The sequence below is a fragment of the Gopherus flavomarginatus genome, chromosome 15 (assembly GCF_025201925.1).
Source record: "Gopherus flavomarginatus isolate rGopFla2 chromosome 15, rGopFla2.mat.asm, whole genome shotgun sequence".
Classification (NCBI taxonomy): Eukaryota; Metazoa; Chordata; order Testudines; family Testudinidae; genus Gopherus; species Gopherus flavomarginatus.
The window spans coordinates 20,144,736-20,163,822 of NC_066631.1; the positions used below are offsets into that span (position 1 = coordinate 20,144,736).

At 49.3% G+C, this 19,087-nt stretch overlaps 1 protein-coding gene across 1 annotated transcript in view; it reads right to left on the reverse strand.

Moving 5' to 3' along the window:
• LOC127034589 (E1A-binding protein p400-like) overlaps window positions 1-15,933 on the reverse strand; it is a 60,819-nt gene extending 44,886 nt beyond the window's left edge. The window contains exons 1-2 of the mRNA XM_050923566.1: window positions 14,827-15,933; window positions 12,072-12,384 (exon numbers count right to left, since the gene is read on the reverse strand). Coding sequence (XP_050779523.1) covers window positions 12,072-12,146 — 75 coding nt within the window. The 5' untranslated portion in view covers window positions 12,147-12,384; window positions 14,827-15,933. The remainder of the gene's footprint in view (window positions 1-12,071; window positions 12,385-14,826) is intronic.
• Between the last annotated feature and the right edge of the window lie 3,154 nt (window positions 15,934-19,087).

Here is a 19,087-nt window from a genome sequence, read left to right on the forward strand (position 1 = left end):
ACTTGGCCAACCAGGTGAGGCGGGCCAAGAGAGTGGGAATGGTTACACGTAGCCAAACCAGGCAAGCTTCCAGACCCATTCCTGTTCCTGAGCCGTCCACAGAGGCCCCGTCTGTGTTACCACAGACCCAGACAGAGGTAGTGGACCCGGATTCCATGCCAACCACTGAAACAGCCACAGCACCTCCAGTCCCAGGCCCGGAACTGGAACAGCAACCAGCACCAGCCATTGCAACCCCATCTTCAAACTCAACGCCAGAGGGCGCCAGCGAGCCACAACTGGCAGAAGCAACAGACAGCCATACCCAAAAGGCTCAGCCAGAGCCTGAAATACCCTCAGGTGCACCAGCGGAGAGCGGTTCACCAGCAACGGAAACAACCCCATCACCTACATCGCTTCCAGAGGGACCAAGCCCAAGTCCACAGTCTGAGGAAGAACTGGTGACCCCAGCCTCAAGGGAACAGTTCCAGACTGAGCAGGAAGCAGATGACAGCCTTCAGAAAGCTTGGGCGGCGGCACGGAGCACCCCACCGCCTCTCAGCTCTTCTAATCGATCCCGGTTTGTTATAGACCAAGGACTTTTATACAAGGAAATTCTTTCTGGTGGACACCGGGAAGAATGGCAGCCGCAAAAACAGTTGGTGGTTCCAACTAAGTACCGGGAGAAGCTCTTAAGCTTAGCCCATGATCATCCCAGTGGCCATGCTGGGGTGAACAGAACCAAGGACCGGTTGGGGAAGTCCTTCCACTGGGAGGGGATGGGCAAGGACGTTGCCAAGTATGTCCGGTCTTGTGAGGTATGCCAAAGAGTGGGAAAGCCTCAAGACCAGGTCAAGGCCCCTCTCCAGCCACTCCCCATAATTGAGGTCCCATTTCAGCGAGTAGCTGTGGATATTCTGGGCCCTTTCCCAAAAAAGACGCCCAGAGGAAAGCAGTACGTACTGACTTTAGTGGACTTTGCTACCCGATGGCCAGAAGCAGTCGCTCTAAGCAACACTAGGGCTAACACTGTGTGCCTGGCCCTAACAGACATCTTTGCCAGGGTAGGTTGGCCCTCTGACATCCTTACAGATTCAGGGTCTAATTTCCTGGCAGGGACCATGCAAAAACTGTGGGAAACTCATGGGGTGAATCACTTGGTTGCCACCCCGTACCACCATCAAACCAATGGCCTGGTGGAAAGGTTCAATGGAACTTTGGGGGCTATGATACGAAAATTCATCAACGAATTCTCCAATAATTGGGACCTAGTGTTGCAGCAGTTGCTGTTTGCCTACAGGGCTGTACCACATCCCAGTTTAGGGTTTTCACCATTTGAACTTGTGTATGGTCACGAGGTTAAGGGGCCATTACAGTTGGTGAAGCAGCAATGGGAGGGGTTTACGCCTTCTCCAGGAACTAACATTCTGGACTTTGTAAGCAACCTACAAAGCACCCTCCGACACTCTTTAGCCCTTGCTAGAGAGAACCTAAAAGATGCTCAAGAAGAGCAAAAGGCCTGGTATGACAGACATGCCAGAGATCGGTCCTTCAAGGTAGGAGACCAGGTTATGGTCTTGAAGGCGCAACAGGCCCATAAGATGGAAGCATCATGGGAAGGGCCCTTCACGGTCCAAGAGCGCCTGGGAGCTGTAAACTACCTCATAGCATTTCCCAATTCCTCACTAAAGCCTAAAGTGTACCATGTTAATTCTCTCAAGCCTTTCTATTCCAGAGACTTACAGGTTTGTCAGTTTACAGTCCAGGGAGATGATGCTGAGTGGCCTGACAGTGTCTACTACGACGGGAAAAAAAGACGGTGGCGTGGAAGAGGTGAACCTCTCAACCACCCTGGAACGTCTGCAGCGGCAACAAATCAAGGAGCTGTGCACTAGCTTCGCCCCATTGTTCTCAGCCACCCCAGGACGGACTGAACGGGCATACCACTCCATTGATACAGGTAATGCTCACCCAATCAGAACCCCACCCTACCGAGTGTCTCCTCATGCCCAAGCTGCTATAGAACGGGAGATCCAGAACATGCTACAGATGGGTATAATCCGCTCATCTACCAGTGCGTGGGCATCTCCAGTGGTTCTGGTACCCAAACCAGATGGGGAAATACGCTTTTGCGTGGACTACCGTAAGCTAAATGCTGTAACTCGTCCGGACAACTATCCAATGCCACGCACCGATGAGCTATTGGAAAAGTTGGGACGTGCCCAGTTCATCTCTACAATAGACTTAACCAAGGGGTACTGGCAAGTACCACTAGATGAACCTGCCAAGGAGAGGTCAGCATTCGTCACCCATGCGGGGGTGTATGAATTCAATGTCCTTCCTTTCGGCCTTCGAAATGCACCCGCCACCTTCCAGAGGCTGGTAGATGGTCTACTAGCTGGACTGGGAGAATTTGCAGTTGCCTACCTCGATGATGTGGCCATTTTTTCAGACTCCTGGCCCGAACACCTACTACACCTGGAAAAGGTCTTTGAGCGCATCAGGCAGGCAGGACTAACTGTTAAGGCCAAAAAGTGTCAAATAGGCCAAAACAGAGTGACTTACCTGGGGCACCAGGTGGGTCGAGGAACCATAAACCCCCTACAGGCCAAGGTAGATGCTATCCAAAAGTGGCCTGTCCCACGGTCCAAGAAGCAGGTCCAATCCTTCTTAGGCTTGGCCGGATACTACAGGCGATTTGTACCACACTACAGCCAAATCGCTGCCCCACTGACCGACCTGACCAAAAAGACCCAGCCAAATGCAGTTAAGTGGACTGATGAGTGTCAAAAGGCCTTTACCCAACTTAAGGCAACGCTCATGTCTGACCCTGTGCTCAGGGCCCCGGACTTTGACAAGCTATTCCTAGTAACCACAGATGCATCTGAGCGTGGTGTAGGAGCGGTGCTCATGCAGGAAGCAACAGATCACAACTTCCATCCTGTCGTGTTTCTCAGCAAGAAACTGTCTGAGAGGGAAAGTCACTGGTCAGTCAGTGAAAAGGAATGCTATGCCATTGTGTACGCCCTGGAAAAGCTACGCCCATATGTTTGGGGACGGCGGTTCCAACTACAAACTGACCATGCTGCACTAAAGTGGCTTCATACTGCCAAGGGGAACAACAAGAAACTTCTTCGTTGGAGTTTAGCTCTCCAAGATTTTGATTTTGAAATTCAACACATCACAGGAGCTTCTAACAAAGTAGCTGATGCACTCTCCCGTGAGAGTTTCCCAGAATTCAGTAGTTAAAAAGTGTTCTTAAAATGTAGAAGTCTGTTAGTTATATACTTAGGGGTATATGTAAAGGTGTATGTGTTGTAGTAATCTGTTTATTTTCAAGTTCTAGAAGGAAATCGCCGCCAGTGAGCTTCCCCACTGTCTGCAATTTGGGGGGCGTGTCATAAACAGATAGCTAAGGGTTAATGTCTCTTCCACCTGAAGCACCTGACCAGAGGACCAATCAGGAAACCGGATTTTTTCAACTCTAGGTGGAGGGAGTTTGTGTCTGAGTCTTTGTTTTCTGCCTGCCTGCTTTCTCTGAGCTTTGGAGAAGTACTTTCTATTTTCTAGTCTTCTGTTTCTAAGTGTAAGGACAAAGAGATCAGATAGTAAGTTCTATGGTTTCTTTTCTTTGGTATTTGCATGAATATAAGTGCTGGAGTGCTTTGATTTGTATTCTTTTTGAATAAGGCTGTTTATTCAATATTCTTTTAAGCAATTGACCCTGTGTTGTATCCTCTTAATACAGAGAGAACATTTGTACTTATTTTTCTTTCTTTTTATATAAAGCTTTCTTTTAAGACCGGTTGAAGTTTTTCTTTACTTCAGGGAAATTGAGTCTGTACTCACCAGGGAATTGGTGGGAGGAAGAAATCGGGGAGATCTGTGTGTTGGATTGCTAGCCTAATTTTGCATTCCCTCTGGGGGAATAGGAAAGTACTTTTTGTTTCCAGGATTGGGAACAGAGAGGGGGGAGTCTCTGTGTAGTTTCACAGAGCTTGTGTCTGTGTATCTCTCCAGGAGCACCTGGAGGGGGGAAGGGAAAAAGGATTATTTCCCTTTGTTGTGAGACTCAAGGGATTTGGGTCTTGGGGTCCCCAGGGAAGGTTTTTCAGAGGGACCAGAGTGCCCCAAAACACTCTAATTTTTTGGGTGGTGGCAGCAGGTACCAGGTCCAAGCTGGTAACTAAGCTTGGAGGTTTTCATACTAACCCCCATATTTTGGACGCTAAGGTCCAAATCTGGGACTAAGGTTATTACATGGTGGCAGAGGTGGGATATAGACAGAATCCAGAAGCCAGTAGGAATATTATATTTTTCTTTTCTCTGCTAAGGGCTTTTTAGCAGAGAGAGAAGCAGTTGGTTTTAAAAGGGAACCAGAGAGAATTTTTTTTTTCTGCTCTCTCTCGCAGTTTGTGGCTTGCATGTTAAGGGTCTTTTGTCATGCAATAGCCCTCCCATTAGGAGGCAAGTACCAGCACTTATAGGCATGCAAATAAAGTGGTTTTTCTGGTTTCCCTTCATTGAACATTAGCTAGAGAGAGAAAGGGAAAAAAGCACTGTTGCTAGGCAGACTTCAGGAGGCAACAGAGAACCTGCAGTTCAGAAGATAAACACCGGAGGGCACCCCAACACAAGAAAACAGGAACCATGACTTCTAAGGCAAAAATTGACGCCGAAGGACAAATCAAAGAAGCTGAACACAGGCGACAACTGGAAATAAAACAAAAAGAGATGGAGATGAAAGAAAGAGAAGAACAGATCAAAGAGGCAGCCTACCAAAGAGAACAGGCAGCCTACCAAAGAGAACAGGCAGCCAAAGAGGCAGCCAAGGAGGCAGCACACAAAAGAAAACTAGAAGAAGAAGAGTTGGCCCACCGCCGAGACATGGAAAAACACCAAAAAGAAATGGAAAAACAACAAAAAGAAATGGAAAAACAACAAAAAGAGAATGAAGAGAAGGAAAAACAGAGAAAACATGAACTGGAGATGGCAAAAGCTGGGCTGCCTGTGCCAGCCAACCCTAACAACCCGGCGCCAAATATTGCTCCACAGCACAGGAAATTTCCCACCTACAAGGCAGGTGATGACACCGAGGCCTTCTTGGAAAATTTTGAAAGAGCTTGTCTTGGGTACAGCATTCCCGAAGACCAGTACATGGTAGAATTGAGGTCACAGCTCAGTGGACCTTTAGCAGAGGTGGCAGCTGAAATGCCTAAGCTGCAAATGAATGACTATAAACTTTTTCAAACCAAGGCCAGATACCGAATGGGGATAACTCCAGATCATGCCCGTCGGCGCTTCAGAACCCAAAAGTGGAAACCCGAGGTGTCATTTCCCAAACACGCCTACTGCATTGCAAAAAACTATGAGGCCTGGATAACAGGAAACAACATTCAAACCTTGGAAGAACTGAACCTCCTCATACAAATGGAGCAGTTCTTGGATGGTGTTCCTGAAGACATCACACGGTACATACAAGATGGAAATCCCAAAGATATCGCTGAGGCGCGGGAGATTGGAGCCAAATGGATGGAACTGGCAGAAAGCAAGAAAGCTACTGTCAAGGGGAACGATTACCCCAGGGGGCACACAGACCATAAACCCTACAACCGAGGACAGCCAAAGACCCCACATACCACCCAAGTAAAGCCACAGATACCCTACCCTTCAACCTCACCAGTCTCCAGTAACTCACCTCGGCCCAGTGACCCATCAGATGGAAGATGCTTTAAGTGTAATGAACTGGGACATATCAAGGCCAAGTGTCCCAAGAACACCATGCGAGTGCAATTCATTACACCACCATCACACCAAAGATCCCCAGGCCCGGATGCCTCTCAAATACCCTTGGAGCGAAGGGAAAATTTGAGAGTGGGCGGAAAGAAGGTTACTGCGTGGAGAGACACGGGGGCACAAGTGTCAGCTATCCACCAATCCTTCGTTGACCCCAAATTCATCAACCCGAAGGCCAAAGTTACAATTTACCCCTTCATGTCACAAGCTGTAGACTTGCCTACAGCTCAACTGCCTGTCCAGTACAAAGGCTGGTCAGGAATGTGGACTTTTGCAGTCTATGACAATTATCCTATCCCCATGCTACTGGGGGAAGACTTGGCCAACCAGGTGAGGCGGGCCAAGAGAGTGGGAATGGTTACACGTAGCCAAACCAGGCAAGCTTCCAGACCCATTCCTGTTCCTGAGCCGTCCACAGAGGCCCCGTCTGTGTTACCACAGACCCAGACAGAGGTAGTGGACCCGGATTCCATGCCAACCACTGAAACAGCCACAGCACCTCCAGTCCCAGGCCCGGAACTGGAACAGCAACCAGCACCAGCCATTGCAACCCCATCTTCAAACTCAACGCCAGAGGGCGCCAGCGAGCCACAACTGGCAGAAGCAACAGACAGCCATACCCAAAAGGCTCAGCCAGAGCCTGAAATACCCTCAGGTGCACCAGCGGAGAGCGGTTCACCAGCAACGGAAACAACCCCATCACCTACATCGCTTCCAGAGGGACCAAGCCCAAGTCCACAGTCTGAGGAAGAACTGGTGACCCCAGCCTCAAGGGAACAGTTCCAGACTGAGCAGGAAGCAGATGACAGCCTTCAGAAAGCTTGGGCGGCGGCACGGAGCACCCCACCGCCTCTCAGCTCTTCTAATCGATCCCGGTTTGTTATAGACCAAGGACTTTTATACAAGGAAATTCTTTCTGGTGGACACCGGGAAGAATGGCAGCCGCAAAAACAGTTGGTGGTTCCAACTAAGTACCGGGAGAAGCTCTTAAGCTTAGCCCATGATCATCCCAGTGGCCATGCTGGGGTGAACAGAACCAAGGACCGGTTGGGGAAGTCCTTCCACTGGGAGGGGATGGGCAAGGACGTTGCCAAGTATGTCCGGTCTTGTGAGGTATGCCAAAGAGTGGGAAAGCCTCAAGACCAGGTCAAGGCCCCTCTCCAGCCACTCCCCATAATTGAGGTCCCATTTCAGCGAGTAGCTGTGGATATTCTGGGCCCTTTCCCAAAAAAGACGCCCAGAGGAAAGCAGTACGTACTGACTTTAGTGGACTTTGCTACCCGATGGCCAGAAGCAGTCGCTCTAAGCAACACTAGGGCTAACACTGTGTGCCTGGCCCTAACAGACATCTTTGCCAGGGTAGGTTGGCCCTCTGACATCCTTACAGATTCAGGGTCTAATTTCCTGGCAGGGACCATGCAAAAACTGTGGGAAACTCATGGGGTGAATCACTTGGTTGCCACCCCGTACCACCATCAAACCAATGGCCTGGTGGAAAGGTTCAATGGAACTTTGGGGGCTATGATACGAAAATTCATCAACGAATTCTCCAATAATTGGGACCTAGTGTTGCAGCAGTTGCTGTTTGCCTACAGGGCTGTACCACATCCCAGTTTAGGGTTTTCACCATTTGAACTTGTGTATGGTCACGAGGTTAAGGGGCCATTACAGTTGGTGAAGCAGCAATGGGAGGGGTTTACGCCTTCTCCAGGAACTAACATTCTGGACTTTGTAAGCAACCTACAAAGCACCCTCCGACACTCTTTAGCCCTTGCTAGAGAGAACCTAAAAGATGCTCAAGAAGAGCAAAAGGCCTGGTATGACAGACATGCCAGAGATCGGTCCTTCAAGGTAGGAGACCAGGTTATGGTCTTGAAGGCGCAACAGGCCCATAAGATGGAAGCATCATGGGAAGGGCCCTTCACGGTCCAAGAGCGCCTGGGAGCTGTAAACTACCTCATAGCATTTCCCAATTCCTCACTAAAGCCTAAAGTGTACCATGTTAATTCTCTCAAGCCTTTCTATTCCAGAGACTTACAGGTTTGTCAGTTTACAGTCCAGGGAGATGATGCTGAGTGGCCTGACAGTGTCTACTACGACGGGAAAAAAGACGGTGGCGTGGAAGAGGTGAACCTCTCAACCACCCTGGAACGTCTGCAGCGGCAACAAATCAAGGAGCTGTGCACTAGCTTCGCCCCATTGTTCTCAGCCACCCCAGGACGGACTGAACGGGCATACCACTCCATTGATACAGGTAATGCTCACCCAATCAGAACCCCACCCTACCGAGTGTCTCCTCATGCCCAAGCTGCTATAGAACGGGAGATCCAGAACATGCTACAGATGGGTATAATCCGCTCATCTACCAGTGCGTGGGCATCTCCAGTGGTTCTGGTACCCAAACCAGATGGGGAAATACGCTTTTGCGTGGACTACCGTAAGCTAAATGCTGTAACTCGTCCGGACAACTATCCAATGCCACGCACCGATGAGCTATTGGAAAAGTTGGGACGTGCCCAGTTCATCTCTACAATAGACTTAACCAAGGGGTACTGGCAAGTACCACTAGATGAACCTGCCAAGGAGAGGTCAGCATTCGTCACCCATGCGGGGGTGTATGAATTCAATGTCCTTCCTTTCGGCCTTCGAAATGCACCCGCCACCTTCCAGAGGCTGGTAGATGGTCTACTAGCTGGACTGGGAGAATTTGCAGTTGCCTACCTCGATGATGTGGCCATTTTTTCAGACTCCTGGCCCGAACACCTACTACACCTGGAAAAGGTCTTTGAGCGCATCAGGCAGGCAGGACTAACTGTTAAGGCCAAAAAGTGTCAAATAGGCCAAAACAGAGTGACTTACCTGGGGCACCAGGTGGGTCGAGGAACCATAAACCCCCTACAGGCCAAGGTAGATGCTATCCAAAAGTGGCCTGTCCCACGGTCCAAGAAGCAGGTCCAATCCTTCTTAGGCTTGGCCGGATACTACAGGCGATTTGTACCACACTACAGCCAAATCGCTGCCCCACTGACCGACCTGACCAAAAAGACCCAGCCAAATGCAGTTAAGTGGACTGATGAGTGTCAAAAGGCCTTTACCCAACTTAAGGCAACGCTCATGTCTGACCCTGTGCTCAGGGCCCCGGACTTTGACAAGCTATTCCTAGTAACCACAGATGCATCTGAGCGTGGTGTAGGAGCGGTGCTCATGCAGGAAGCAACAGATCACAACTTCCATCCTGTCGTGTTTCTCAGCAAGAAACTGTCTGAGAGGGAAAGTCACTGGTCAGTCAGTGAAAAGGAATGCTATGCCATTGTGTACGCCCTGGAAAAGCTACGCCCATATGTTTGGGGACGGCGGTTCCAACTACAAACTGACCATGCTGCACTAAAGTGGCTTCATACTGCCAAGGGGAACAACAAGAAACTTCTTCGTTGGAGTTTAGCTCTCCAAGATTTTGATTTTGAAATTCAACACATCACAGGAGCTTCTAACAAAGTAGCTGATGCACTCTCCCGTGAGAGTTTCCCAGAATTCAGTAGTTAAAAAGTGTTCTTAAAATGTAGAAGTCTGTTAGTTATATACTTAGGGGTATATGTAAAGGTGTATGTGTTGTAGTAATCTGTTTATTTTCAAGTTCTAGAAGGAAATCGCCGCCAGTGAGCTTCCCCACTGTCTGCAATTTGGGGGGCGTGTCATAAACAGATAGCTAAGGGTTAATGTCTCTTCCACCTGAAGCACCTGACCAGAGGACCAATCAGGAAACCGGATTTTTTCAACTCTAGGTGGAGGGAGTTTGTGTCTGAGTCTTTGTTTTCTGCCTGCCTGCTTTCTCTGAGCTTTGGAGAAGTACTTTCTATTTTCTAGTCTTCTGTTTCTAAGTGTAAGGACAAAGAGATCAGATAGTAAGTTCTATGGTTTCTTTTCTTTGGTATTTGCATGAATATAAGTGCTGGAGTGCTTTGATTTGTATTCTTTTTGAATAAGGCTGTTTATTCAATATTCTTTTAAGCAATTGACCCTGTGTTGTATCCTCTTAATACAGAGAGAACATTTGTACTTATTTTTCTTTCTTTTTATATAAAGCTTTCTTTTAAGACCGGTTGAAGTTTTTCTTTACTTCAGGGAAATTGAGTCTGTACTCACCAGGGAATTGGTGGGAGGAAGAAATCGGGGAGATCTGTGTGTTGGATTGCTAGCCTAATTTTGCATTCCCTCTGGGGGAATAGGAAAGTACTTTTTGTTTCCAGGATTGGGAACAGAGAGGGGGGAGTCTCTGTGTAGTTTCACAGAGCTTGTGTCTGTGTATCTCTCCAGGAGCACCTGGAGGGGGGAAGGGAAAAAGGATTATTTCCCTTTGTTGTGAGACTCAAGGGATTTGGGTCTTGGGGTCCCCAGGGAAGGTTTTTCAGAGGGACCAGAGTGCCCCAAAACACTCTAATTTTTTGGGTGGTGGCAGCAGGTACCAGGTCCAAGCTGGTAACTAAGCTTGGAGGTTTTCATACTAACCCCCATATTTTGGACGCTAAGGTCCAAATCTGGGACTAAGGTTATTACACAAGGGATTGGACTAGATGACCTCCTGAGATCCCTTCCAACCCTGACATTCTATGATGGCTGGCTCAGATATGATTTCCATTTCATTTTCCTTTCTTATTCTGAGAACCAAGTAGCAAATAATTTGATGAACAACATTTAAACAGAGAGCAGAAAACTACATGTGGAGTTCCTCCATTTATCCTATCATTTCATGGATGGAAGCTTTGCAAAGGTAGTGCCAAAGATTGAACTTGCACAATTTACTGGATTCTTTTTAAGCATTTCTGTAGTTGGCTCTTGTGCATATACAACTACTGTTTGGGATTTCTTCCCTCTCACTGCTCACACACTGGGTAAGAGAAAATTCAAAATAATTTATTTTGTTTAATTGCATTTCTGATTACAAAACAGGTTATACCACCTCTCAGATATCATTATATGGAACAGATTCTATTTCCTTGGAGGAGTGTCTATCAAACCTTTTCATGCCTTTTCTTACTAGAGATAAAAACGATAAATGTCTCAATGATGTCTCCTGCATAACTGATATCATGAGGCCCAAGTTCTTTTCCTCCAAGAAAATCTTTTTAAAGCATTTCCTTTCTAGAAAAGGAATGATATCGCTCACTGAAGTTAAATATAATACTCTATCAGACTTTATAAAGCACATCTTGCTGTAGTATGCAGGTGGGTGCATGATATCTACATGCTGAGTGAAATTCACACCAGTGCAAAGGATCTGCATAAGACTTATGCAAAACTTCATGAAACTCTATGCAAAACTGAGTAGATTCATAATACTGCTTTCCTTTTCAACAAAGGACTACTCTATTAGTCTCTTCAGTGTATAGTTCAGGGGTGGGCAAACTACAGCCCACAGGATTGCCAGGCCCGTGGTGCGGGGGGAAGAGGAGGAGATTGTCTGCCCTGGCCCTGCGCCTCTCCCCCAGAAGCAGCCAGCACTACGTCCCTGCGGCCACGGGCGAGGCAGAGGGCTCCACACACTGCCGTCGCCTGCAAACATCGCCCCTCACAGCTTCCATTACCAGGGAACTGCGGCCAGTGGGTGCTTTAGGGGAGGTACCCGCAGGTGAGGGCAGCTTGCAGAGCCCTCTGCCCCCGCCCTTCCCCGGGACCACAGGGATGTGGTGCCAGCCGCTTCTGGGAGCGGCGCAGGGCTGGCAGGGAGCCTGCCTTAGCCCTGATACATGCCATTGCCACCCCAGAGCCACTCAATGTAAGTGGCGCCGGGTTGGAGATCTCACCCCGAACCCCTCCTGCACCCCAACCCCCTGCCCTGAGCCCCTTCCTGCACACAACACCCCCTCCCACACCCCAACTCCCCGCCCTAGCCCTACATTCGTGGCCCTGCATGCAACTTCCCCACCCATATGTGGCCCTCGGCCAAAAATCCTTAAGAGAATACAGCAGCAGAAAGGCTATGAAACAGAGTTTAGCCTACCTTCAAACTTGACATGGTAAGAGACCCAGAACTAGACAAAAAGATTACAACATTATGTCTTAGTTCCTAGGATGCTCTCTCTATCACAGTCAAACAGAACTACCCAGTTGTGCTAAACAAACAATATAATAGAGAAAAATCTGCATGCATTTCCCAGAGCATAACACACAAAACCACACTTTCTAAACATTTCATACAAGACAATGCGTGTATAAAAGAGTTTTAATCAGAATACCAACTCCAACACAGCAACAGGTAACAGTGGCACCTGCGTCTGGATATGGAGTGCTAGCTGTACCTGCTGTTGAAGAGATGTCATGAGCTGGCTATATGGAGAAGTAGTGATGGAAATACTTTGTGTCTGGGACTCCATTTTCTGAAGCTGTTCTGGAAACTCTCCGACAGGTGGTTGTGCTGTGAAAGCCACAATGAAGCTGGGAAAGCCACTGTGAAGACGTCAGCAGGTTGCTGCCTCCCAAGCAGCTGAGATGGACGAGTATGAGAACTTGCCACATTTTCCAGAAACAGATGCTTGGATGTATTATTTTACTGTTGTTGGCTTTGTTTCTGTCCTGCAAGTTGCACTGTTTGAGGAGAGTGAGGCATTCTACCTGCAAAGCAAAAGAAAATCCAACATATCAGTTTTAAGGGTTGACGTTCTGCTAATTTAACTACTGAAATATTAAGATAGCAAAAGGGAAAACACGGAGATTTTTGTTAACCAAGTTGCTTTATCACAGGACACCATCACTATAATATAATTACATACCGAAAAACTACAGCTAACAAGCTGCAAAGCAATCAGTGTTTTAAAGTGTGCTGCATAGCAATGCTGCTCTTTAAGCTGATGATAAACTAATTTTCTGTTTATAAACATGCAAGATAAAGAGGTGTGAACCAGGCAATCAATTTCATATTAGTCAGAGTATCAAATGATCAAAGGCACAACTTCACTAAAACAACAATTAAGAAAAACAGCAAATTAGACACAGAGGGGTAAAATATCCAACCCAGTGCTCTGAGAATGAGATGTGCAACTCTCACCAAGGTTACCAGGAATTTACCCCAGAGGATTTTTATGTTAGATTAATTGGTATTAGGTGTAATGTTCCAATTAGAGAAAAAATAATTTAAGCAATTATCTTTAATTAGAAAGGTAAAACTAGACTAGTCATGGACATTTGCATTATTAAACATTTACTATAAATCTTTGGTATCAGTAGTGGGTATATCAGTTTTATTCTAAAACTTTTATCTTGTATCATTGGCATTAGCTGTTGAAGAGGAACTTCTGCAGCCACAAACTTCCATTATAACTGTTTTCACAGTCAGTCATTTTTTTTCCAGACACTCCTCCTCACCAGAATCACTCTGGTCATTTTTACGGTAGTACAGTGGGCCCCAATACCAAAATCCTTACTTGCTAGAGTGGCCTCATTAACAACAGTGGCCCATTTCTACAATGGAACACCTCAAGTCCCACTGATTTAAAAAAAAATTGAGGGCACTCAGCAATTTACAGGTAGATCATAACTCTTAATCTTTACTTTAGTTCTGTAATGGATACTCTCATAGTTGCACAACTTGAACAAATTCTAGGTATGATGTATTCTGAAAACTGTACAGCAACAAGCAGGATGCAAAATCCACCCTTAAAATGCCAGGACAAGGGAAATTCAAACAGTGCAGAGTCCAGAAGTAAATAAATTAGACAAAATTAACAACAAACCAAGAGGAACTAAGTTGTGTGCTGTACTGTTATCAAAACTAGCCATGAAATTTTAGTGGCAAAGTTTTATTGTTTTTAATTGATGAGAGATGCAGTCAAAAATAGTGAATTCTTCCATAACATATCAAATTCAATGAAGGGAAAAATCTTGGGAAGATACATAAGTTAGAATTTTTTAGCAGCATTTGAAATAGTTGCTGCTAAGATATAAAAACAATTTCTAACTTGTATCTAGAGATAGGTGGGCAGTTGCAAGAATATATCTCCATCTGCCTTTTTCTGTCACAATCTTTCCCCGGGAGAAAATATTTTGAAAAAAGAAAATAATTATCCTTTTAAAATTCCTCAGAACTATGCACCATTTTATTGATAATACTCCATTATACAGCTGTTTCACTGAAATCATAAGAGGAAAAAGGATATTTTACTGTGAACCATGTATTGTTTCTAATAGATTTCTATCACAGTGGAAGTATGTGCAATTATGAAGGCCTCTCACAATTGGAACCCTTGTATTAAATTCAACTCAGACCAAAAGAGTTTAAAACCTCCTTCCTAATATATAAGAATTTAAGAATTACAAAGCTTCCCATGATAGAAACCCATAACATTTTATAAACAACAAGCACCTCAACCATAGCCTTTACTGATGCTATGGATCGTGACTGAGGTGTAGCAATATAGCAGAAAGTGGCTGAGAGAGGTGTAACAAAGAGAGAAAGAAAAGAGAAAATGAGTCAGAACCTATACAAGTGACAAAGAGAATTAAGCCATTTGTATTTCTGTTATTGTTTGACAACTTTCTAAAACATCAAGATGAGATAAACTAATGAATAACTTTGGAAAGGAAGGAAAACAATTCAGTTTTGAAATTAAATAGGCTTCAAATTACCAGCAGTGGACACTACATGATTAGAAAACTTGCTTCGGATCACAAAAGGGCTGCAATCTAAATAGGAATATAGCTAAGTGACATAATTAAGAACAAGAATGTAATGAAGCAAACAAGGTTAAACAAATCCTGTGCAAGAGTAGCTCAAAAAGGAGGCGATGGTCAGCTAGGGCCTCAGCGGTCCCCTGGGCCTGCCTGCCAGTCCTTGCACTGCCAGCCCACAGGTTGCCACTGAAGATCAGCTACAGAAAGCACCAGGCCGGCCCTTCTCCCAAACTCAAGAGCTTCTCCCTCGCCCCTCCAAGACAGTCTCCTCAGAACTTCTCCCCTTCTTCTCCAGGAGACCCAACCTCAGCATTTTCACCATGCCTCTTTTAGCTCATTTTTAATCCACTTGATGTCCTATCATATACAATGGGTCTGCTCAATTACCTTTCTTGAAGCACTTGATGCTGTTAGAAGCTGCCCTTGGATACAAGTATTGATTCTTGTTGGCATATTAGTAGTTTTCATATGACATGGGCTAGTCACCGACAATGTTTGCTTCACTAGATACAGGTCCAAGATGCTGAATGAAACAATCTATGAATGAGGTTGTCAAAAGCCTGCATTCCCGTACAACAGCAGTTGCTCCAGAATATGGAAGTTGTTCCCCGGTTTGAGCTTTCTTGATACACGAAAAAAGTCCACAATTTGAAGGCCTCAGACTGATTAATCTCCCAAACACACCAACATTTGCAAATCTTGGTGTTACATACCAAAACCAGGATCTAGAATGTCTACCTAAACATTTGGTAATAACTGCACCAGAAAAGAGCTGGATTGTGTAGGGCTTTGAGATTGAACTTGTTGGAGCAATGGCAAAATAACTGGAATATGTGCTAGAGATCCATGTTCAAACCTCCTTTGCAGAGGGCTAAACTGAAAACTTGACAATGTTGGATTTGGGATTAGCAATGGGATAAACACTATCTGCTGGATTCATAGAGCTACTGGTCCAACTGCAGTGTCATGTTCTCATTCTGCCCAGCTACTGGAATTCAACTCATTATAAATAGCTATATTTGGAAACTGTGGTGCAGGCAGGCTTCTAGAGGATATGTTTCTTAAGGGCAGGGAATAGAGGGAAGCAACACAACAACTTAGATATCATACATCAAAACAGATCTGACCGGCAGCGTCTATATTTCTATGCACACCCAATTTACCTTAACAATAGAGATGACTAAGTCCATAGGGAAACAACATTAACACAGTAACTAATATCCATAAAAGCAAGGAAGTTCCTATTTAAAGTAAAACATACATGTATCCAGTATACGCCATATACTCCTCATTTGCGTACCTGCTTTGGCCATGTCTAGACTAGGAATCTTGTTTCCTTGCTTTTAGTCTTCTATTGCAAGTTAAATATTTAGGATTGTGTGCATAGGCGGCAGGTTATATGGGCTCGAGGTGCCCGGGCTCCAGGAATATTCAGGGCTGGGGGCCCTGCTCCAGCAATATTTGTAGCTGGGTCTCTCCCCCGGCCCTGCCTGAATCGGGTCCCGGCCCTGGCCCCCACGGGTCTCCCCTGACCGCCCCGCCCCGCCGCATCCCTGCCTGGAGCAGGTCCCGGCCTCCGCCTTCCACCCCTCCCTCTGCGTCCCCGCCTACTCGTTATGCCGGAGAACGGCTCCCGGCAGAACTGCTGTCTGCTGCCCCAGGGTCCTAGCGCCTGCCATCCGCTAATGGCAAAGCAGGCTGCCCTTACCCTGCTCTTCTGCCCTAGCCCTGAGCCTCTCCAGTGCCCCAAACCCCTCATTCGCAGCCAGAGCCCTCATCCCTCTGCACCCTAATCCTCATCTCCAGCCAGAGCCCTCATCCCTCTGCACCCTAATCCTCATCTCCAGCCAGAGCCCTCATCCCTCTGCACCCTAATCCTCATCCCCAGCCAGAGCCCTCATCCCCCTGCACCCTAATCCTCATCCCCAGCCAGAGCCCTCATCCCCCTGCACCCTAATCCTCATCCCCAGCCAGAGCCCTCATCCCTCTGCACCCTAATCCTCATCCCCAGCCAGAGCCCTCATCCCCCTCCACCCTAATCCTCATCTCCAGCCAGAGCCCTCATCCCTCTGCACCCTAATCCTCATCCCCAGCCAGAGCCCTCATCCCCCTGCACCCTAATCCTCATCCCCAGCCAGAGCCCTCAGCCCCCTGCACCCTAATCCTCTGCCCCAGCCAGAGCCCTCATCCCCCTGCACCCTAATCCTCTGCCCCAGCCAGAGCCCTCATCCCCCTGCACCCTAATCCTCATCCCCAGCCAGAGCCCTCATCCCCCTGCACCCTAATCCTCTGCCCCAGCCAGAGCCCTCAGCCCCCTGCACCCTAATCCTCTGCCCCAGCCAGAGCCCTCAGCCCCCTGCACCCTAATCCTCTGCCCCAGCCAGAGCCCTCATAGCTCCGCATCATGAACCCCTCATCCCCAGCCAGAGCCCTCATCCCCCTGCACCCTAATCCTCATCCCAGCCAGAGCCCTCATCCCCCCGCACCCTAATCCCCTGCCCCAGCCCTGAGCCCCCCCGCAGCACAAACCCCTCATCCTCAGCCCCAACCCTCATTTTCCTGCACCCTGAGCCTCTGCCCCAGCTCTGAGCCCCCCAAATCATGAACCCCTCATCCTCAGCCCCAGCCCTCATTCCCCTGCAGCCTGATCCTCTGCCCCAGCATGCACCGCCTCCCCCTTCCTAAACCCCCACCAGCCCAGAGCCTGCACCCAAACTCCATCCCAAAGCCTGCAGCCCTCACTCCCTCCTGCACACCCACCCCTTGCCCCAGCCCAGAGCCTGCACCCAGCACCCAAACTCCTTCCCAAAGCCTGCACCCCTCCTGCACCCCAATCCCCAGCCCAGGACCTGCACCCCAGACCTCCCCCCTGAAACACTGCTCAGAGCCTTAGGCAGGTGGAAGCGGAGTTTGAGGGGGCAGAGTTGGAGGGGGCGGGTTCTGGGCACCACCAAGATTTCTACAAACTTGCCTCCCATGATTGTGTGTCATTCTGTGCTTGTCAATCTATTTGATGCTTCTAGCATCAAACATGGAAGCGGCAACATTTTCAAGGCAAAGGCCAAGCAGTAAATGTTCTTACTATATATCCAGGTCTGAAGTAAGGTTGCCCAGTGTGTCTTGTATCAAGCAATGTCCCAGATTTTCAGGGCTCCCCTCGCGCCTTCCAGGGCCCTAAAAACCAGCCAGGGGGCCACGCAGCACCAAGCTGTAACTCAGCCCACGTTCTGCTGGGTTTTTAACAAACCGCTGGTTAAGGAGCACAGAGAGTCAAGCAGCCTGTTCTGGGGGTAACCTTAAGCCCCAGAACGGCAGACATCTGAGTGGAGGCAGCAAGCTTTCAAGCCAGTGCAAGGGGACAGGTCGCCCCCCACCCCGGATAATGGCAGCACGGAGCTGCACCCACCACAGCGCTGGCAGCTGCGTGACACGGTCCCGGATCAGCCAGGGCCTCGGGGGCCGCCGGCCCGGTCGCCCAGGGCCAGCCACCGATGATGAGCGACAGAAAGCACCGGGCTGCCGTCCACCGGGAGCTGGCAGCAGCATCTTCCCCTCGCCCCGCAGCAAACTCTCCTTCGAGCTTCTCACCTTCTCAACCATGAGACCCCGCCCCGCCCGCTCCGAGCTTCTCCCCCTCATCCGAGCGAGCCCCGCCCCCTCCGAGCTTCTCCCCTTCACTCGAGCAAGCCCCGCTCCGAGCTTCTCCCCCTCATCCGAGCCAGCCCCGCCCCCTCCGAGCTTCTCCCCTTCACCAGAGCAAGCCCCGCCCCGCCCGCTCCGAGCTTCTCACCTTCTCAACCATGAGACCCCTCCCCGCCCGCTCCGAGCTTCTCCCCCTCATCCGAGCCAGCCCCGCCCCCTCCGAGCTTCGCACCTTCACTCGAGCAAGCCCCGCCCCCTCCGAGCTTCTCACCTTCTCAACCATGAGACCCGACCCCGCCCCGCCCCCTCCGAGCTTCTCCCCTTCACTCGAGCAAGCCCCGCCCCCTCCGAGCTTCTCCCTCATCCGAGCGAGCCCCGCCCCCTCCGAGCTTCTCCCCCTCATCCGAGCGAGCCCCGCCCCCTCCGAGCTTCTCCCCTTCACCCGAGCAAGCCCCGCCCCGCCCGCTCCGAGCTTCTCCCCCTCATCCGAGCGAGCCCCGCCCCCTCCGAGCTTCTCCCCTTCACTCGAGCAAGCCCCGCCCCCTCCGAGCTTCTCCCCCTCATCCGAGCGAGCCCCGCCCCCTCCGAGCTTCTCCCCTTCACCCGAGCAAGCCCCGCCCCGCCCGCTCCGAGCTTCTCCCCCTCATCCGAGCGAGCCCCGCCCCCTCCGAGCTTCTCCCCTTCACTCGAGCAAGCCCCGCCCCGCCCGCTCCGAGCTTCTCCCCCTCATCCGAGCGAGCCCCGCCCCCTCCGAGCTTCTCCCCTTCACTCGAGCAAGCCCCGCCCCCTCCGAGCTTCTCCCTCATCCGAGCGAGCCCCGCCCCCTCCGAGCTTCTCCTTCACCCGAGCAAGCCCCGCCCCCTCCGAGCTTCTCCCTCTCATCCGAGCGAGCCCCGCCCCCTCCGAGCTTCTCCCCTTCACCAGAGCAAGCCCCGCCCCGCCCGCTCCGAGCTTCTCCCCCTCATCCGAGCGAGCCCCGCCCCGCCCGCTCCGAGCTTCTCCCTCT